Source organism: Carassius auratus, chromosome 10, assembly GCF_003368295.1.
Source record: "Carassius auratus strain Wakin chromosome 10, ASM336829v1, whole genome shotgun sequence".
Lineage (NCBI taxonomy): Eukaryota > Metazoa > Chordata > Actinopteri > Cypriniformes > Cyprinidae > Carassius > Carassius auratus.
This window is the reverse complement of record NC_039252.1, coordinates 18,512,120-18,534,541: the sequence shown is the minus strand read 5'-3', so window position 1 is coordinate 18,534,541 and position 22,422 is coordinate 18,512,120. Positions and strand designations below refer to the sequence as shown.

At 32.4% G+C, this 22,422-nt stretch overlaps 1 protein-coding gene across 2 annotated transcripts in view; it reads left to right on the top strand.

Annotated features, from left to right (window-relative positions):
• The window catches only part of LOC113110172 (phosphatidylinositol 4-kinase alpha-like), a 36,997-nt gene extending 15,062 nt beyond the window's left edge, over window positions 1–21,935 (top strand). Inside the window, exons 27-55 of one of the 2 annotated variants that reach the window (XM_026274212.1) lie at window positions 97–180; window positions 762–851; window positions 939–1,058; window positions 1,746–1,838; window positions 1,928–2,084; window positions 2,264–2,391; window positions 3,047–3,205; window positions 3,476–3,627; window positions 4,823–4,930; window positions 5,093–5,313; window positions 7,347–7,505; window positions 8,432–8,511; window positions 8,591–8,790; window positions 10,083–10,173; window positions 10,417–10,584; window positions 11,865–11,918; window positions 12,022–12,142; window positions 12,458–12,587; window positions 13,721–13,791; window positions 13,877–13,949; window positions 14,027–14,097; window positions 14,189–14,298; window positions 15,200–15,304; window positions 15,392–15,517; window positions 15,599–15,719; window positions 17,449–17,608; window positions 18,118–18,207; window positions 19,217–19,300; window positions 19,387–21,935. In XM_026274212.1, the coding sequence (XP_026129997.1) occupies window positions 97–180; window positions 762–851; window positions 939–1,058; window positions 1,746–1,838; window positions 1,928–2,084; window positions 2,264–2,391; window positions 3,047–3,205; window positions 3,476–3,627; window positions 4,823–4,930; window positions 5,093–5,313; window positions 7,347–7,505; window positions 8,432–8,511; window positions 8,591–8,790; window positions 10,083–10,173; window positions 10,417–10,584; window positions 11,865–11,918; window positions 12,022–12,142; window positions 12,458–12,587; window positions 13,721–13,791; window positions 13,877–13,949; window positions 14,027–14,097; window positions 14,189–14,298; window positions 15,200–15,304; window positions 15,392–15,517; window positions 15,599–15,719; window positions 17,449–17,608; window positions 18,118–18,207; window positions 19,217–19,300; window positions 19,387–19,438 (3,378 nt within the window). In that variant the 3' untranslated portion in view covers window positions 19,439–21,935. The remainder of the gene's footprint in view (window positions 1–96; window positions 181–761; window positions 852–938; window positions 1,059–1,745; window positions 1,839–1,927; window positions 2,085–2,263; window positions 2,392–3,046; window positions 3,206–3,475; window positions 3,628–4,822; window positions 4,931–5,092; window positions 5,314–7,346; window positions 7,506–8,431; window positions 8,512–8,590; window positions 8,791–10,082; window positions 10,174–10,416; window positions 10,585–11,864; window positions 11,919–12,021; window positions 12,143–12,457; window positions 12,588–13,720; window positions 13,792–13,876; window positions 13,950–14,026; window positions 14,098–14,188; window positions 14,299–15,199; window positions 15,305–15,391; window positions 15,518–15,598; window positions 15,720–17,448; window positions 17,609–18,117; window positions 18,208–19,216; window positions 19,301–19,386) is intronic. The other variant, XM_026274213.1, reaches the window with a different exon arrangement.
• The last annotated feature ends 487 nt before the right edge of the window (window positions 21,936–22,422 follow it).

The window sequence follows — 22,422 nt, the reverse complement described above, 5'->3', positions numbered from 1 at the left end:
GCTCAGATCAAGTATATCTGCATCTCCTCGTGTGGAGATGTTACAGGAGATGTTTGTGACACATTATTGATTTTAAAATCTTGAAATGTTCTTCAGGACATCCACAAAGACCAGCCGTATTATGACATACCGGACACCCCGTATCGCATCACAGTGCCAGATACATACGAGGCCAGAGAGGTGCTTTAACTTCACATTTTTTCCCAATTATTAAAATCATTGAATTTTATGTACTTGCCACAATTGTAATTTTTATATTATATTTTATTTTAAATATTTGTATTTATATTTGACATTTTTAGACACTTAAATTTATTAAATATAATTATATATACATATACAAATTTATATAAGTATATATTTGTATTATACATTAGTTTATATTAAATACAAATTGTTATATTTAATAAAAAAAAAAATATATATATATATATATATATATATATATATATATATATATATATATATATATATATATATATATATATATATAAATGTAATAAAATTTATATGGATATTTGTATTACACATAATAACAACACATATATAAAAATATATTTTTATGTTTATTATAAATATATATTCATAAATATAATTGTTTACGTAACTTTTAATTTTACTTCCTGTAAAAATTTGTTTATTTGACTGGAATATAAAAAAGTACATAAATAAAAAAATCATGGATGTGAAATTGGCATCTTATTAAAGAAGCACGGTATTGCATATGTGTTAATGATATGTTGGGGTTATGTCGTGTGTAGAGCATAGTGAAAGACTTCGCTGCTCGCTGTGGAGAAATCTTAAAAGAGGCCATGAAATGGGCACCATCGGTCACCAAATCTCACCTACAGGTTTGGCCTGCCATGAAAAGCAATAGATATTTAACTTCACTATTCTCCTCTGCAGTGATTTTCATCATCATCAGTGTATTTCCACAGGAGTACCTGAATAAGCACCAGAACTGGGTTTCGGGTCTGTCTCAGCACACGGGTCTGGCGATGGCCACCGAGAGCATCCTGCACTGCGCTGGATATAACCGTCACAGCACCAGTCTGGGGGTAAGCTTCAGTTCCTGCTCAAGACTTTGATATTGACTAGTTTCTTAGTGATAATAAGCAATCAGGACATTTTATGAAAGTATGTTCTTTGTCATTTCAGACCGGTCTTACTTTAGTATTTTTGAGATTTACAATTAAATTTGTGTTCATGTTTTCATTTTAATTTTGGTAAACATTTTATTAATCTTTTTTTCCTGTTTATCTATATAGTTCATATCGTTTTTATTCATTTTTATTTCAGTGTTAGCTGTATTTTAGTAAATCTAATTTACTAATTGAAAATTAGAAAATTTGACTTGGCAATTAGCTTAAATAAAATACTATTTCAAATTTTCTCATTTTCATTCATACATATATATATATATATATATATATATATATATATATATATATATATATATATATATATAGGGTTATTTTTTATTTGCAACTAGCAGAAAAAAAAGGTTAATTAATTTTAACATTTTATTTAGTTTTTTATTTTATTGTTTTTTTCATCTTGCTAAAATTTAGTTTTTGTAATGTTTCATTTTATTTTATTTCGTTTATTTGTGACTAATTGAATTAAATGTTTAATAATATAAAAAATATTTATTTTATTCTATTTTGGAGTTAACATTTGTTTTAATTTTTAACTAATTTTAATTTTTTTTATGGTTTTCGTTAATAATAATATCCCCGTTTCAGAGCACTCAGCTCACAGAAAGACCAGCATGTGTGAAGAAAGACTACTCCAACTTCATGGCCTCCCTCAACCTGAGAAACCGCTATGCTGGAGAGGTAATAAATAACGCAAAATAAAGCAGAGGCTGCTGGGTATTTTATGAAAGAAGCTCTGAGTCTTAACTCCTTGCGTGTCTCGTATCCAGGTTGCAGGGATGATCCATTTCTCTGAGGCCATGCGGAGCACGATGGATCTGAACAAGCTGATGATTCGTCAGATGAATGAAGCTCTGGACGGAGGTCAGCCGGAAGCCTTCACTGAAGCCATGTTCAAAATGACTGCGCTGCTCATCAGCTCCAAAGGCATGTTTCTACATTGAAAATAGATGCTCATACCATCAAGTTGCATAATGAAACACTGGAATATACCACAAATGAAGTTGAACTTCACAGTATGTTGTTGTTTTTTAATAGATAAGAGGAAAAGAAGATCAGTGCAGTTATTAACAAAGTCATGATTCAATATTGTGTTTATTGTGTAGAATGGGATCCTCAGCTGCTGCATCGCCTCTGCTGGTCTCCATTAAAGATGTTCACCGACAATGGCATGGAAACTGCTATTGCCTGCTGGGAATGGCTCCTGGCTGCGAGGACAGGCGTTGAAGTCCCTGTAAGATACACACATGTATAAGTAGAGCTGTCGTGATGCCATTATTTTGTCAGTGCATACCAATGCCAGTCACGTAATACGCTCCTCAAAAGCCAAATTAAAAGTAAGTAATCTCAAGTAATTATTGCAGTAATTTATAAGTAATAAAACAGGTTAAAAAGGCGAGTAAATAACATATAGATGTATTCAAATTCCCAAGATGAAATAATAAAGCAGCAGAAACATAGTGACATGTAAAATAGTACTTTATAATACTATTGTAATCATTCATATAATTGAATCTTATTATATATAAGTAACTTTATATATAATAGTAATAATAAACCTCAAAACATTTGCACATGTAAAATGTCCTATTGTAAATATAACAAAACTTTTTTTTTTTTATTAGTAATGTGCTTTGCTAAGAATTCATTCAGACAACTTTATAGATGATAATTATTTATATATAGATATATTTTTTTTGCTCCCTCAGATTCCAGATTTTCAAATAGTTGTATCTCAGCCAAATATTGTCCTCCTAACAAACCATACATCAATGGAAAGATTAAAATGAACCCTTATGACTGGTTTTGTGGTCCAGGGTCACAAATCTGTGCTATTATATTAGCTATGCAGGTTTTCCAATGCTTCTCCTCCTCTGTTCTGGGGTCAGTTCATGCGGGAGATGGCAGGAGCGTGGCAGATGACCGTCGAGCTGAAGATGGGGCTGTTCTCTGACGCCCAGCTGGAGGCGGATCCTCTGGCGGCCTCCGAGGAAAGCCAACCCGTCCCCTGTCCGCCCGACGTCACGCCCCACTACACCTGGATCGAGGTTACTTCCTGTTACCCTGTTTATCCGTCCAAGCTCATGAGCATTTTCATAGCTGTGGATTTACCCATCCGAAAACTCCTCTCAAATAGACTTCTTGTGAGGAAATCTCCCTCTCCTTTATTTAAATGAGGGTCGTTCTTGTGTATTTGCATCAGTAGACTTGTTACAGAAATGCTCTGTTTTAGCAAATAGGTTTAATTTATTGCAATGCATTTTTTTTTGTTTTCCAAAATGGCATTTCATCCTTGTCTTTCTTTTCCTTTTGTCTAGTTTCTGGTCCAGCGTTTTGAGATCGCCAAGTACAGCAGTGTGGATCAGGTGGAGATTTTCAGCAGTCTTCTGCAGAGGTCTCTGTCTCTCAGTGTTGGCGGTCCTAAAAGCAGCCTGAACCGCCACGTGGCAGCCATTGGACCACGCTTCAGGTTAGCATGGAGACCGCTTTGTGAAAAATGGCTTTCAGAGTTGTAAATAAAGATAATTTATTTTTTTGAATTGAAGATTGAAGATCCTTTACCCATTTGATTCAAATCAAATGGGTAAAGGAAGGAAAATAATTGACCAACCACTTAAACTGTCAAGATAAGAAAGCAATATAAACATTTATTTTACATAAGAATAATTAAGATCTATTTTGGGCAAGTTTTTTATTTTTCATTCATCAAAACATTGTTTACACAAATGTGTTACTTGCCATTTCTTTTTTATTTGTGAAATTTAGTAGCACTTTCTGATTCAATCCCACAATTTCTTTTAATTGTAGGTAATTACAGTTTTATGGTTGACACCAGTGTTATTTTACAATCAACGAGATTTGATTTTTTATATATATATATATAGTGAGAGAAAGAGAAAGTCTTATATTTTATTTTAAGTTCAATTCATTCCCATTTTAATTGAGGAATAGTGATTTGAGAACTAGCTGCATCAAATATATTTGTTTAGATTTTATTTAATTTCATGTTTAGTTTATTTTTATTAAGTATCTTTTAAGGGTTTAGTTTTAATTTTACATTCGGTTAAAGCTGCAGACCGTAACTTTTGGCGCTCCAGTGGTTAATAAACAGAACTGCATGCGTCTTGTGGAAGAACATTGTAGCCGGATCTACTTCTCTCTGTTCGTGTCTATGACGAATCATGCAGCTACTGATCTACTCCACAGCAGTACCAGTCTAAAATAGTCCGAATATAAACACTTATTATAGGTGTAACGTTGTGATTTGGCTTCATGCTATACTAGATTATTATGTACCGTATTTTTTGGACTATAAGTCGCACGTGAGTATAAGTCGCATCAGTCCAAAAATCCGTCATGATGAGGAAAAAAAACATAAGTCGCACTGGACTATAAGTCGCATTTATTTAGAACCAAGAAACAAGAGAAAACATTACTGTCTCCAGCCGCAAGAGGGCGCTCTATGTCTTCAGTGTAGACTACAGGAGAACTGAGCAGCATAGAGCGCCCTCTCACGGCTGTAGACGGTAATGTTTTCTAATGACAAGCCAAACTATGAAAAAAGTGCAACTTATAGGCTGGAAAATACGGTAAAAAAACTGCAGCTTTCACTATAAAAACCCTGGTTGACTCTGTGAAGAAAAACATCGTTTCTCTGCGCTCAGGTTGTTGACGCTTGGACTTGCCCTCCTGCATTCTGACGTAGTGACCAACACCACCATCCGTAATGTCCTACGTGAAAAGATTTACTCCACCGCCTTCGATTATTTCAGGTACTGCATAGAAAATGTTAGCGTTTTTGCTATGACAATCAAACGATTCAATTTTAGTTGAGATATCTATTAAAGAGAGGTATCTGATTGCATGTGTCCTTAGTTAATGAAATGAATCAACATTATTTCTATCTGGTTTGTTTGTTTGGTTTTTTGTCTCAGCGTGGCACCAAAGTTCCCCACTCAGGGAGACAAGCATCTGCGCGAGGACATCAGCATCATGACCCGCTTCTACGCCAGCATCCTCTCCGATAAGAAGTACCTAGCTGCTAGTCAGCTCGTGCCACCTGGTGAGCTTGGCGCCAATCCCTCTCAAAGCTCCCTATCTGTCGGGATTTTCGGATCACTTATCGTTTCCAGCACTTCTCCGATATCGTTATTAAGTAAGCCTCTCTAGCTGCTACAGTGCAGCAGGAGCATGTTCTGAAAGCATGTTTCCCGCAAATTTGAAGCCTGTACTAAAAATGCACGGCAGTCATCCGGACGGCCGTATTTATCAATTTGTCACAAAGCACAAATTGACAAATGCGTCCGTCCCGTCTCTCTCCGCCTGAAACGCCACCGTCCATCTCTATCCATTGTAGAAAACATGATCTCATCCGAACATTAGCTCTCTCTCTCTCTCTCATGTAAAATGCATGATCATTTCAATATCAGAGAACTAATTGAGACTCCATTCGTCCCTTAAAGCCTCTCCTACATCGCACACAAATCAGTTGCTTGGCTTGGTATTTACTCCTCCAATGTAGAATTTGCAGGCTGCTTTTCCTCGGACGCTGTGTGTTAATAATTCATTAAAGCTAATGGAAAAGGGAAGGAGAAAAGGTGCTGGAATGATGGAACAAAATGGTAAAAGGAGAGAGTTGGAAATAACATTTAGTTGTGTGAGTGAATCCACTCGGGAACATGTCCAGGTCATACTTCACTCCTAAATCAAAAGAAATAGATATGAAAATATATGCTTTTGTTTATTAATAGAGGAAATTGAAAGCTATTTTAGGACCTTTTTATGAAATTTTGCACATTTACCCAAAACTGTGTGTTTTTATGCATTTAAAAATATGTACGGTATGCATTTACATTTCTTTATATAGAGAGAGACAGTGGATATATAATTTTATATTATTTAAAAGTGCACATTTTTTGCACAAAAAATAAATGAATAGTCTTTTTATTATTATGATTATTATTTTTGACTAATGAATTTAAGGGATGTTTTTTCATCACCATTATTTACATTTAAAAAAAAATATTTCATTTCAGTTAATTTCAATTTATTGTTGTATGTGCACTAAATATTTTACAAAAATAATACATATATATATATATATATATATATATATTTAATGAGGTATAGATAAAGAAATTTTACATTTTCTATTTTTATACACATATAAATATATTTTTCCCCTGACAACAGTGTCTAAAAATGTATTAAATTGATTTCAGTTAACCTGTTAAATATATATATATATATATATATATATATATATATATATATATATATATATATATATATATATATATATATATATTAGGGGTGCTCCGATCACGATCGGCCGATCGTTATGCGCATCTCGTCAGTAAAGCCGGTTCTTTAATCAGCGATTAATTCCATCAGGTGCATGATTTCACATAGAGCAGCTGTTACCACACAGAGCCTTTGTTAATAGAGAAGATGCGCAAATCCACTTCATTTTCAGGGTTTTTTGGCGCATCTTCTCCGTTAACAACGGCTCTGTGTAGTAACAGGTGCTCTATGTGAAATCACGCACCTGATGGAATTAATCGCTGATTAAAGAACCGGCTTTACTGACGAGATACGCATTAACGATCGGCCGATCGTGATCGGAGCACCCCTAATATATATATATTTACCAATATTTTTTGTTAATCTTTATGTAGGAAAAGTAATAGATGAATTTATGACAAGAGTGCACCCTCAGAAATCTACATTACAAAAGGAGCTTTGACCTTTGTTTAAAAAAAAAACTTCCTCGTTGCCTTTTTCTCTATCACATTTTAGAAATCATCAGAAGTTATATATCACTTGAAAACATAAAATCTCAAAATTCATCCTTTAAAACCCATTTTAAAATCAGACATTGCATTACGATGTAAATGGCACATCAAAATCATATTACAAAATGTTTTCAGTCATGAATTATAAAAATTTAGGTTTGTATCATGCACATTCAAGTCTATCTTCAAAAACGTGAGTGACAGTTAACAGGTTTTAAATACTATGTGCACATAATATAAAATGCATAAAGCAAAGTAATATATATAATAGTTGTTTTATACACACACTCTTATATATCACACTCTTCATGAGATTGACTCTAATAGTGTAGGCACCCGAGAGAAGAGAATAAAGTTCAGAAAACCCTTCGTTTAACAGCGTTTCCTCTCACAGACAACCAGGATCCGTCCATGAACAGTTTGTCGGTGATGAACGCCACCGACCCGAGGAACAACATGGACATGACCATGGGTTCCCGTCAGCAGAGCGCTCAGGGCTGGATCAACACCTACCCCCTGTCCAGCGGGATGTCCACCATCTCCAAGAAATCAGGTATCACCCAAACACACAACAGCCGATTGGTTTTAATGGTTTAATCTGTTTAGCCAATGTGCATCTGCTAATGCTGTGATAGCATTACTACTGAACTACTGTTGTGTCACTGGTGGCTTGTTTGTTGAGCAACTTACTCTAAGTGTTAAAACATCGCAAGAACACCCAAACACATCCTATGCGAGGAATCCAAAAACCAACCAAATTCAAGTTTAAAGAAACAGTTACCTACTAGCACATAGTGCTTAATGCAAAGTTGTTTCTGCACTTTTGTTCTAGTCTAATCTATAATCAACTGAGATTAAGTACCCTCCATCAACCTGATTAATAAAAAATAATAATAATAAATGTTATATTGATTTATTTAAATATTTTATTACATATACAGGGAGAGAGAGAGATATTTATTTAAAATCTGTCAGGGTTTTAACTTATTACCAGTCAAGTTTAAAATAAGTAAAATTAAGATGATTTTAAGATTATTTTGGACCATTTATCAGATAAAATTTTATCCGTTATATTTAACTAAATTTTTTTTTACTTGGAATAAAATAAACGTAAATAAAAACAAAATAAAATATAAAAAAAACAAGCTAATTTTATTTAAACTCATTGCCAAGGCAATATTTATTTTTAGTTCACTAAAATATTTATAAGTTTACAAAAAAATTATGACAAAAACAGTCATTTTATTAAAATTCTAATTAGATTTAAAATTAAAATCTAAAAACATAAATGTAAAAAAAAAAAAAAAATCAAAGTGTTAATTAAAACTATAATGTGATAGTTACCCAGCTAGAGCAGTTAAATTATTAGAGAAGCATCTTTATAAGTGTCTCTCAGGTGTACAGCTGAAATCCAGCATGTCTAATGTTTAGTCTTCACGCAGCTGTTACTCTGTCTTCCGTTGTTTTCTCTCACTATAGGCATGTCCAAAAAGAGCAACCGAGGCACCCAGCTGCACAAGTACTACATGAAGCGCAGGACGTTACTCTTGGCCTTACTGGTAGGGAGGTTTTTTCCTCAGCCTGGTTCTTAAACCAATACACTTCTGTGTCTTGAGCGTCTCTGTGCTTTCTTTGCAGGCCAGTGAGATCGAGCGACTGACCACTTGGTACAACCCACTATCAACACAGGAGCTGGTCATCGCCACAGAGCAGTCGGTGGAGACCAGCATCTCCAACTGGAGATCCAAATACATCAACCTGAGTGAGAAACAGTGGAAGGACAACGTCAACTTGGCCTGGAGTATCGCTCCGTATCTGGCCATGCAGCTTCCAGCAAGGTACACCTCCCACGAGACTCTTCTCTGTTTCAGACTGGAGTCACCTCTCCACCCGCTAGTCATTTGTCAGAATGCAGTCCCAGAATCCTCTGTTTCCAGTTAACTCCTCTGACTATTGGAGCTTATTTGAGTTTAACTATTTTAGGATTTTTTCCCCCAGTAACATTGACAATGATGCATATTTTCCCTAATAAAACTCTTAATGTGATTTGGAAAGAGTATATTTATATTATATTATATTGCATTGTTACATTATGTTATATTTAGTGCTGTCAAACGATTAATTCCAATTTAATCGTGTCCAAAAAAAGAGTTTTCGTTACATAATGAATGTGTGTGTGTGTATTGTGTATATTAATTCTGGATATGTAAATACACACAAACAGTATATATTTTGAAAATATTTAAATATAAATAAATAAAAATATAAATATTTTTAATGTATAAACATAACATAGTTTTCTGAAATATATATATGAATGTGCATGTATTTATATATGCACAATATATATACACATACAATACACACATTTCGGATGTGATTAATCTTTAGACAGCATTAATTATATTATATTATATTATATTATACAAAAAAGCATTCACATTTTTAAACATCAAGAAAAAAAAAAAAAAAAAAAAAAAAGGTTTAAAAAGTTCCCCCCCCCAAAAAAGTGTTTTGTTATATTTTGTTATTATTCATAAGAAATATATTTATAAGAAATCGTTTTCAAAAATTGTATTATGTTTTTTATTTTATTTTTTATTCAAAAGTGCACCGACATTTTTACACAAAGAAATTGTTTTTAAAATACTTTTTTTCTTTTTTTTTTTTTCTTTTTTGACTCTATTGAGTTAAAGACGTCTATAGCCAAATAAAATCTGGAATCATTATTTGCAATATCATGTTATGAATGCAATGCGTAGAGTTCAGTAAAAAAAAAAAAAAATTAAATGGACGACAATTTGAGTTAAATTATATCATTTTATTTTATAAAATATTTTACTGATATTTTTACACACAAAGAAATGGTTTAAAAACCAGTTAATCATCTTTTCCACTCAAAGATAAAGACTCCAATCGTATCAATAAAATCTGGAATGATAATCATTGAAATATTATGCTATTGGAAATGTAACCCAATAATCCTGATTAACCCTGCACTGTATTATGTGTGTGTTTACTAATGCATTTTTGCCTATTAGAGTGCAGCACCAGTTGATCAGAAAAATGAGGTTTCAGTCCAGTTTTAAGGTTTTGATGTGACTGTATGACCTCTTTTCTTGCTTTGTAGGTTCAAAAATGCAGATGCCATTGTTGCTGAAGTGACGCGTCTGGTTCGTCTGGATCCTGGTGCTGTCAGCGATGTGCCGGAGGCAGTGAAGGTTAGAGCCGCTTTAGGACATTATGTACCACTACGTGCTAAAAATCCCTCTCAATCACTGTGTTCACATGGGCATCAGTAATCTACTTATTTATCATATTCTGAATAAGACAATATTAGGATTAAGGTGTTTGCATGAGTTGCTTTCATGTTCCCATTTTACATGTTATAGCACATGCAGTTTGGGGAGTATTTTACTGAAAGCATGTAAACGTTCTCACTGTTGCATGTGTTTTCCTCTTAGTTCCTGGTGACGTGGCACACCATTGATGCTGATTGTCCAGAGCTGAGCCACATCCTGTGCTGGGCTCCTGCAGATCCTCCCACCGGCCTCTCGTACTTCTCCAGCATGTACCCTCCTCATCCGCTCACCGCTCAGTATGGAGTCAAAGTCCTGCGCTCCTTCCCTCCTGTAGGTACCAGCAGGGCGGCGCTACAGTCTCTGTCTGTTCCACCTTTCTCCCTCTGAGACCCCCATTGACAAGACATTATTATTTCACCGCTGCAATGACAAAGCTGTTCGCTTTCAAAAAAGTTTTTTTTTCTTTTAAGTAAACTAGCAGTGACAATTTACATTAATAGTTAATAAAAATAGTTAATAAAAATTGTTTAATGAATTATTCAAATCATTACATTCCATACGTTTCAATAACTAAATGTTCGTTAGGGTTTCCACTTTTTTTATTACCAGTGAATTCACTTGACTTTTCAAGTCATTTGTGACTACATTTTCTAATTTATTCTTTACTCACAAAGATCAATTTCTACCCAAAAAATATTGAAAAAATATAATATATAAATTCTAATATAGCACTAATATATTACACATTTTTATAATTTCCTTGAATTTTTTATATTTATTCCCACAGCTTTTCCAGGTCTAGAAATCACACTTTTAAAATTGCAGTTTTTACCTGAAAAAATATTTTATTTTGAAATTACTAGAAAAAAAATGAAGTCCTTGAAAAATCCTTAACGTTCCCATGACTTCTGAGGTCTAGAAATCTCATTTTTCAAAGAGCAGTTTCTTCCCGTTAAAATATTTTAGAGCTAATGTAAATAGATTTAATTAGAAACATTTCCTTAACTTTTTTAAACATTTAAAATATTAATTCCTATGATTTTTCCAGGTCTAGGAATCACACATTTCAAAAAGCTATTTTTACCCAATAAAATATTTAGAACTTGAATTTATAATATAAAAAAAAAAAAGTAATATAAATTTCCATGACATTTCTAGGTGTAGAAATAATGCTTTTCAAACCTCTACGCTTGATATAACTAGAAAAAAAATATATATATATATATATTCATTAACTTTTTCATTGACATTTTTTAATATTTTAAATATTAATTCCCATCCCCTTTTACATGTCTAGAAATGCTTTTAAAATGTCCTGATTAATGCTTATGCTGAGCAATTAACTTGCTTTCAATCAATGTCAGATATTTGTCAGCATTTATGCACTTATCTACAGTTTCCACTGACATAATTAAACTTTCACAATTTTTTAATGCAAAAATATTACATTTGTATTGTTTTAAACCCGTTTGACTTTCCTTTTTCCGTGAAAGGTGTTTCTGATTTAAACTCCATGAATGTGTGATAATAGTGATCCCCATCTTGCTTTATTCCTCACATGAGGAGGTGCATTATGTTTCTGTGATTTCTGACTTGCGTTCCTCTTACAGGATGCCATTTTGTTTTACATTCCTCAAATCGTTCAAGCGCTGCGCTATGACAAGGTGAGGAAGAGTGAACTGTGACCTCTCCTGAAACACAACAGAGGTTTGATCTGACTCTCACAGCCCTGGGCTGCTATTAACATCGATGCTGTCGTTCTGACAGATGGGTTACGTGCGTGAGTACATCCTGTGGGCCGCACAGAAGTCCCAGCTCCTCGCTCATCAGTTCATATGGAACATGAAGACCAACATCTTTCTGGACGAGGAGGGCCATCAGAAAGATCGTATGTAACCGTGTGCAATTAGTACTTCATTAGTCTGATTACACACTATTAGCATTCACTATTGTTTGTTTGTTTGATTGCTACTTCAGGGATGAGAGTTTCAGAAACAGTAAAAAAAACATGAATATGGACACGTGTGCTAATGCTGTTCAGAAATCAAAAGTGGGAGGTGGCTCTGCCTGTCAATCATTTTTCATGTTCCAGTGGCAGCTCATACAGTGGTGCATGTAACAGGAAGAGAGAACATGATGTCAAACACTCATTAGATGTTATAGCGGTGTGAGATGAGCAGGCTGGCTTTGTGTTGTGCTTCAGCGGACATCGGTGATCTTCTGGAGCAGATGGTGGAGGAGATCACACACTCTCTGTCAGGCCCCGCTAAACACTTCTACCAGCGCGAGTTTGACTTCTTCAACAAGATCACCAACGTCTCCGCCATTATCAAGTATGTCCGATGATATTTCCAGCACATCTGAGCTCTCTCCCAAACACGAAGGCAGTTGCTTTGCCAGGGGATGTCCTAGCTGAAGTTGAACCACATAAAGGAGCTATTAGAAATTGATTATTTTTAATATATATATACGTTCAACTCCATCTGCCATTATATATTTACTGATTTTGCAGTGCATTCTGGGATTGTGCTATACTGCAAGGTTGCATCTTAAAATATAAGTGTGACTGAAATGGGTTTTGGAGTTGATGAAGAAACTTTAAATTCTTAAATTCCAAATGAAACACACACACACACACACACACACACACACACAAAAAAAATATTTGAAATATTTGTAGAATATTTATAGAATATATTGGGGAATATTTGTAGCAATAGTCAAAAATACATTTTATGGGTCAAAATTATAATTTTTTCTTTTATGCCAAAAAATGATTAGGATATTAAGTAAAGCTCATCAAGATATCAAGATGTTTTGTAAATGTCCTACCATAAATATATCCAAACTTAATTATTGATAAGTAATATGCATTGCTAAGAATTCATCTGGACAACTTGAAAGATGATTTTCTCAATATTTTGATTTTTTTGCACCCTCAGATTCCAGATTTTCAAATAATTGTATCTCGACCAAATATTGTCCTCCTAACAAACCACACATCAATGGAAAACTTCTTTATTCAGCTTTCAGATGATGCATAAATCTCAGTTTCGAAAAACACTTAAGACTGGTTTTGTGCTCCAGGGTCAGATTTGAAATGCTTTTAATGCCTAAAAATGTTGTCTAGGTAGGCTGCGATTTGTTTGGATCGGAGGCTATAATATGATTTAGAGCGGTTTTTGCATTGCTGTTCACAGAAATGCCTTTGTTTTTGGAAACTGTACCACTGTCCAACGCCTGCTCCAAATCACCACCCATCTCTAAACCAATTTCATTTTCAAAATTCATTTAATACTTACATATTATTTAATTAAGGGTTAATTAAGATAATACAATTCTAAGTAAGATAAGCTTTATTTTCTTTACATCAAATATATACTGCTCAAAAAAATAAAGGGAACATTTGTGGGTTACATTGTGTGTAAAGTGAGCAGAAAGGAAAGCGTGCTGTTCTTGTTTCCAGGCCTGTTCCTAAAGGAGACGAGAGGAAGAGAGCGTGTCTGAAGGCGCTGTCCGAAATCAAAGTTCAGCCAGGTTAGGATAAGAGTAACTGAGCTTTAAAATATTACTTGTCTTTCTTTATTTAATCTGTGTCTGAATTCTCTAACACTGTTATCAGGATGCTATTTGCCAAGCAATCCGGAAGCGATCGTCCTGGATATCGACTACAAGTCAGGGACACCCATGCAGAGGTATCAGCAGACCGCACCGCTCACCAGAAACCTGTTCACATGCTCTCAGATCACATTTCACATCTGATTTATTACAGCGCTGCCAAAGCACCTTACCTGGCCAAATTCAGAGTGAAGAGGTGTGGAGTTAGTGAGCTTGAGAAAGAGGGTGAGCCGCACATGACCTTTCATACGCCTTCAGCCCACAGCGCTCACAGGATAGGTTCAGTTTCTGTGTGACTGTGTGTGTGTGTCCACAGGTCTGCGCTGTCCGTCAGACTCTCAGGATGAAGGTGAGGAGGAATCAGAGACGGCTCGAAAGGTCTGCTGGCAGGCGGCCATCTTTAAAGTGGGCGATGATTGCAGACAGGTCAGTGTCATGGGAAATGAAATCCTTATGAAATCTCTTAAGTCTGTATGCCTCACTGCAAAATGTAAAAAATAAGAATTGATCTTTTCAGTACATTAAGATTTTGTATATTGACACTAAACTTATTTCATGAATAAGTTTTCATGGGGGGAAAAAAATAATATATATAATATATTATAATTATAATTATAATTTATATATATTATTTAATATTTAACATTATTGTTTTCCCCATGAAAACTTGAAAATGAAATATAAAATAATTATATTTTTTATATTTTATATAAAAAAGAAAATTCACATACCGGTAACATTTCCACTATGAAATATTATCAATTAAATTATATCAATTAATGAATAATATTTCATAGTGGAAATGTTATGTGAAATTTCTTTATATAAAATAATTTTTTTTTAAAAAGTTTATTTAGTTTTGTACATTTTTAATTATATCCGCATGTTATGAAACCTTTTAAGTCTGTATTATATTTCTCTCCAAATAAAAAAATAATTTTTAGAACATTTGTTAATAATTAGATTTTATTTAAATATAATAATAAGCTTTTGTTTTAAATCAGATATTGTATTATATTATATTATATTATATTATTTTTCAGTGTAAAATAATTAATCTGAAACCACAACAGTAATGTGTGTGTGTATATATATATATATATATATATATATATATATATATATATATATATATAAAATATACAATAATGAAATAAAATGTAATAATTTAAATAATAATAAATAAAATGTAATAATTTAGTTAAAAGCATCTCTGTTTGTTAGGATGTTTTTGTATTTTGTATTTGTGTTGTTATTTGACCTTGATGTGTTTTGAGTTGATTTTCATCATGAAATGGATTTATTAATGTAGTTCCTCTGGTCTCAGGACATGCTCGCGCTCCAGATCATCGGTCTCTTCAGGAACATCTTCCAGCTGGTGGGTCTGGATCTGTTCGTGTTCCCGTACCGTGTGGTGGCCACCGCTCCTGGAGTGAGTCTCGCTCCAGCTTCCTGTCACACGTCGTGCTCCTGACCCGCTGGAGCTCTGCTGACCTGGCTTCCTGTCTGCTTCTTTCAGTGTGGCGTGATCGAATGTATTCCGGACTGTAAGTCCCGCGATCAGCTCGGACGGCAGACTGACATTGGCATGTACGAATACTTCAGGAACCAGTACGGGGACGAGTCCACGCTGGCCTTCCAGAAGGTGACAGACACTCGCTTCAGGATAGTTTTGGGTTCTGCTGATGTGTCTGATTATTTATTGTGTAATGTCTCTCTCTCGAAGGCTCGTTATAACTTCATCCGCAGTATGGCTGCATACAGTCTCCTGCTCTTCCTGTTACAAATCAAAGACCGACACAATGGGAACATCATGCTGGACAGCAAAGGCCATCTCATCCACATCGGTCAGTTGAGTTCAACCAAACCAGCTTAACTTAACTAAATTGTATTGGTCTAGCCGTTTTTGCTATTGTACATATGAAGATATGAAAATGTCCTCTTATGATTGGCAGCCACAAGTGTTCTGTTACATATGAAATATAAATCAAAGCTAATTCAAAATATTAATAAAAACTATAATATATTATATATGATACATTTATGTTCTGTTTAGATTTTTATTAATATTTTGAATTACGTTTAATGTTTTTATTTGAACTTTAGTAAATGTTTGTGATTTTATGATGTGCTTCTGCCTAATTGTGTTTTTTTTTATTACTTTTTAGGTTTGAATAATTTCTTCTTTAGTTCAGTTTTATCTTTCATTTATTAAAATTTTTTGCTTCACATAATACTTTTGTGAAGGCGACATTTCACATTTGTATTCAGTCTTTAAGTTTTTCAACTAATATTGATATTTTTATATTTTATGTCTGTGATATCTTCTAGTACAAAATTTCATTTTGCAATAAAAACTCAAATTAGACTCAAACTAATTAAATTTTTAATTATAAAATAAATGAACTTACATTTTAATGATCTACATTTAATTCTAAATGTAAAATTTAAGATAATAACATTTAAATGATACAATTTAAGTTTTAATAAAAATAAAAAAAGGTGAAATGATTGTGAAATTTATTGTTAATCTATATTGTATATTATATATTGTATATCTATAGTACATCAAACGAGGACAATGTCCATCTTATAACCCATTAATTTTTCCATTCTTGCCACGAAAACTCAAGTTAAACTTAAAATAAATACATTAATTTAAATAAATACAAAATTAACTTGAATTTTAGATTTTTTATTATTAAGTTTTAGTTTTTTCTTATTCCAATTAAAAAAAAGAAAAGAAGAATGAAATGACTGTGGTTTTTTTTATTTTATTTCAGCTACTTGCCACATTTCTACTACAACATTTTTTGTTTATTTAGTTTAACCAACATTTTTTTTGAAAATAATTCTCTATTAAACATATTAAAAACGAATAGAAAGACAAGAACAAATAAATGACAACAATTCTAAATTATAGTACAAAATGTAAAAATACTGTATAAATAATAGTATTATATAATATAAAATATTTCACTTTAATTCAAATTAAACACTAATTGAAAATATTAATTAAAACGCTAATAGCATCTAATTGATGGTATAATAAGACTGGTTTTCTGTCACTAGCTGGTCAGAATTATATTTTTAGTTTCATGCCAGTTTTTGTGCTTTATAAAATGTGTTTATATTATATTATATTTTTATTCATATTTTTTAATTAAGCTTTTATTTTTAAATGTTCAGTTTTCAATGTAAATTTTTAAAAAAAAAATTTAATGTGTTTTTGCGACTTTTATTTATTCATATTTTAATATGACTATTTGGATTTTTGTATTATTTATATTATATCTTATTTTTATTAATATTTTGAAGTAACTTTTATTTTTACATTTTCAGTTTTCAATGTTTTTTATTTTTTATTTTTTTTTATTTTGTAATGTACTTTTGCCATTTATCTATCTACTTATTTATTTTAATATTACTATTTGGATTTTGGTATTATCTATATTATATTATATTTTTATTAATATTTTGAAGTAACTTTTATTTTTACATTTTCAATGTAATTTTTTTTTATTAAGAAGAATGAAGTGAGTGTGTTTGTGATTTCTGGGTTGTTGTGTCCTCTAGACTTCGGCTTCATGTTCGAGAGCTCTCCGGGGGGGAATCTGGGCTGGGAGCCCGACATCAAGCTGACCGATGAGATGGTGATGATCATGGGCGGCAAGATGGAGGCCACTCCCTTTAAATGGTTCATGGAGATGTGTGTGCGAGGATACCTGGCCGTAAGGTGAGATGATGGGTCAGGATTCGGGAGGATTTGAGCTGCCCTCTGCGGGAGGATTCTGTCTCCAATATATTAAGACTGCACAGGGTTTGTTCTTTACAGGGATGTTAATGTTAAACTGAACTTTCATGACTTCAATAATATAAACATTTAATGGAATTTATTCAAAATATAAAGAAAAGCTTTCAATTATTTTATTTTCAGCTACTTGCAACATTTCTACTACAACATTTTTTGTTTATTTAGTTTAACCAAAATTTAATTAGAAAATAATTCTGTATTAAACATATAAAAAAACGACAAGAACAACTAAATTAAAACAATTCTAAATTATAGTACAAAATGAAATAAATAATAGTATTATATAATATAAAATATTTCATTTGAATTCAAATTAAACACTTATTAAAAGGCTAATCGCATCTCGTTGATGTTATAATGAGACACTAGCTGGTCAGAATGAGATTTGTAGTTTCCTGGCTGTTAGTGTGTGTTTCATGTGTTTCTCTCAGGCCGTACATGGATGCTGTGGTATCACTGGTGACTCTGATGCTGGACACAGGGCTGCCGTGCTTCAGAGGACAGACCATCAAACTCCTCAAGTACCCTAATGAATATTACACCTTCATTTAATGCTCTTATCTGTTCTTTCTTCCTCGGAAATAATGATCGCTGTACATAAGTCTTATTTTTGTATTATTTATATTATATTTGTATTCATATTTTTTAATTAAGCTTTCATTTTTAAATGTTCCGTTTTCAATGTAATTTTTTAAAATGTAATATTTATATTTATTATATTATAAAAAAATATATTTTACTTATTTTGTAATGTACTTCTGCCTTTCATCTATCTATTTATTTATTTTAATATTACTATTTGGATTTTTTTATTATCTATATTATATTATATTTTTATTAATATTTTGAATTAGCTTTTATTTTTACATTTTCAGTTCCCTCTGTAATTATTTTGTTTTGTTTTGTTTTTTACTAATTTTGTAATGTGGTTTTGCCATTTTTATTTATTTATTCTAATATTACTATTAGATTTTTTTTTTAATTTATATTATATTTGTATTAATATTTTTAATTAACACTTATTTTTACATTTTTAATTTTCCTCTGTAATTTTTTTATTTATTTTTTTTACTAATTTTGTAATGTTCTTTTGCCATTTTTATTTATTTATTTATTATAATATTACTATTTGGATTTTTTTTTTTATCATTTATATTATATATATATTAATATTTTAAATTTGCTTTTATTTTAAAATTTTCTGTTTACTGTTTTTCTTTTTTGTTTTACTAATTTTATAATGTACTTTTGCATTTTTATTATATTACTATTTGGATTTTTGGATGTATATTATATTTTTATATATATATTTTGACTTAACTTTAATTTTTACATTTTCAGCTTTAAATGTTTTTTTTGGTTTTTTTTGTAATATGCTTTTGCATTTATTTATTTTAATATTACTATTTAGGATTATTTTTTTTTTCAGATTTCTTTTCATCTAATATCTATATTGTATTTATTTCAGTAATGAACAAAAATGTTTCTAATAGTATTACTATAATAACTCTGCTGTATTGTGTTCGGCAGACAAAGGTTCAACCCCAACATGAGTGAGAAGGAAGCCGCGGCCTTCATGATTAAAGTCATCGAGCGCTGCTTCCTCAGCAGCAGGTAACAAACATCACCTCGTCACGTTATATTCGAAGAAAGAGTTTTATTGTGGATGTTGATGGTGAAACTGTGTTTCTCTGAAACAGGAGCAAAACCTACGACATGCTGCAGTTCTACCAGAACCAGATCCCGTACTGAGACAGGGCCGACGTATCGAGAGCAGTACTCATTATCAGTCTATTACAATCCTTAATGATGAGCACTTTAAAGATCAGAACAAACCGCCCGCTCTGATTGGCCCTGATGGCGGCGTCCAGGCGTGTCACTTCCTGTCCGGCTGCCTCAGGGCCTCTCTAGTCATCCGCTGTAGCCCGAAAGCTGCATGTTTGTCATCTGATCTCCCTTTAAGGCATCTGCTGTGATGGTTCGTGTGTGAATATTGACATTCCATGCGTAGAAATACATCCTTTAACTCTACTTGAATCTCTGGGTTTAGTCGCTTCACCCAGGAAGCCATTTCTAAGACACTGGCACAGATCGCACTGTAGATTACGTGCCGTCAGCAAATAACCTGTTATGCAATACATCAGTGTTTGTACGTCGTCTGTTCGTCGTGTTCGGCACTGAAGGGGTGAATCTCACGAAAGGTTTTTTTTTTTACTGCTTAAATGTCACTTAATATTTATACATTATGGTGGTATTTTTTGTACTGCCTTTATTTAGTTGATTTAAATAAAGAAAAATTACTGCATTTTGTTTACTACAATACAAAAAGAAAATCACTGTATAGCAAAGAAAAATAATCTGAATGCATTACAGTAAAACAGCTTGCTTGGCTAGAATAATGTTAATAATACAAATAAAAAATAATGCAAAATGCAGCATTACTTAAAATAGGTGATTTTTTTTTTTTTCGTGCATAGTAAATTTTTCACCAATTTCCCATTAATGCAATGCAAAATTTCACCAATTAACAATGTATACATCATGGTGGGATTTGTTGTACTGCCTTGAATTTGTGTTTATTTGAATGAAGAAAATTTCCAACATTTTTACTTTAATTCAACAAAAAATAGGTAAGTAATGTGAAAAAATAGTACAATGTCTGAATCTATTACAGTACTGAGAATTGTGAGGGAAAAATGGTTGTTTGGAAATCATATAAATTAAAAAGATTATGCAAAATATATGAATGCTTCTCTAAATATTAACTTTTTTTGCACTGTGACCTTGTGCATAGCACACTTTTTAAATGCAACTTCATTAATGTAATGCAAAAATATAAATTTTATACATTTATTCATGGTGGTACTGGTACATGGTTTTTTACTATTATATAACCAAAAATGAGAATTGTGGGAAAATGCATGCTTGGCAATAATGCAAATAACAATGCAAAATATCTCGGTGCTTATGAAAATATTCTCCCCCTTGTGCACACTGTCCATTTTAAACAATTTCTCATTAATGCAATGCATGAATAAAGTCATGAATATTATTACGTCACTAATATTTATGTCGTACTGCCTTTGTGTTGAATAAAGTAAAATATAGCTTTTTACTATAATACAAAACAATGACTGTATTAAAGAGTGATGATAATTACAAAAGATGAGTGTACAATCTGAATGCATTACGATCATGACGATTGTGCAAATAATAATACAAAATATCTGAATGCTCCTGAAAATAGGCTTTATGTTCTTTATTCGTTTTTGTGAGATTCACTCCGATGTCGCTTGAGAGGTCTTCAACCCAAAAGAAAATGCAGTTTACTGACTTGAATCACTGAATATCTGGTGTCATTTTGCACGTGTTTTTAAAACATTGAAGATGTAATTTCATGTTGCACAAAAATAAGGAACTGCGAGTAATAACTTCATTAGAAGATTTGCTGTCGAGTTGCTCAACACGATCAGTGAATAGATTTCAAATCATCTCTACACATTAGAGACAAAAGCTTTAGTCTTATGAATCATTTTCCTTGAATGTTACTCAAAGATAAGAGATTATTATAGCAACAATAGATTCTAGAAGCTATAGTTCATTTGTGTGTGTGTATATACTTTATGTGCATCAGATATTTGTGGCATCTGTTTAATTGGTGTTTTAATTGATTTGCATCATCACTGACAAGCAAGTGTCTTGTGTTCTGTGTGTGAAACCATTGACATGTTTGTTGTCGCATTTGCACTTTTAACATTTGATTGCTGTCAGTGAAATCAATCCAATGTATCTGTGAACAGAAATGGACCAGAAAGCATCTATTAAAATGGAAACACTTGGCAAACTGTGCTGCTTCTGGTCTTTGAGCGGTCCGTCAGTCATTTCATTATTCATGGCAGAACCCGATCCTGTGTGTGTTTTGCCTAGAGGACGCTTTAGATGCTCTATTAATATTGAATTGCTTGATGTAGCCGGCGGTCACGGATCAGATCTGCTCAGCTAATGCTGGAGCGGGAAGCTTCAGAAAGTGTTGAAAAAACAGATCTCAAATCTAAAAATGAGCCTCGTTTAAACACTGTCAAATAAAGCAGCACTGCACAGGAGTCTGTGTGTTAGGTTTACAAGTAAAGCTTGTTCTGATGCATTATGCAAAGCAGATTCGTAATATGATAAACTTCTTCCAGCAGGAGTATTTGTTCTTTATTCTATGTAATAATTTCCTGGAGAGCAGTACAGTAGTTTACAGTTAGGATAATTAACTTATTTCATTGTTTGAACGGTTGATGTAATTAATGATTAAGTTATGAACATTGGTAGTTTTATAATAAACCTCAGAGATATTGTAGAATCACTGATATACACAATTAGATTTTAGTGTTAATTTTTCAAAGTTCTTATTTTAGAGTTTTTCCTTTTATTTTTAGTAAAAAATATTGTTATAAATATGTGTATATAAGTTTTATTAAGTTTTAGGAATTATATATATTTCACAATAATAAATCTGATACTTTGGCATCAGCATTAAACCAGTGAATTTTGTGCAGTACTGTGTTGTGTTTTGTTTTGAACCACGTTAAAAGATGACTAAAATAACTAACACAAAATTACTAAAACTTCATTTTTGGGAAGTTAACTTTAATAACAAATGACTGAGAAAATCCTGTTCTTAAAAAAAAAAATAAAAAAAGTTCATTACACAATCCATTGGCTTCCAGGTACATAGATATAGATATAGG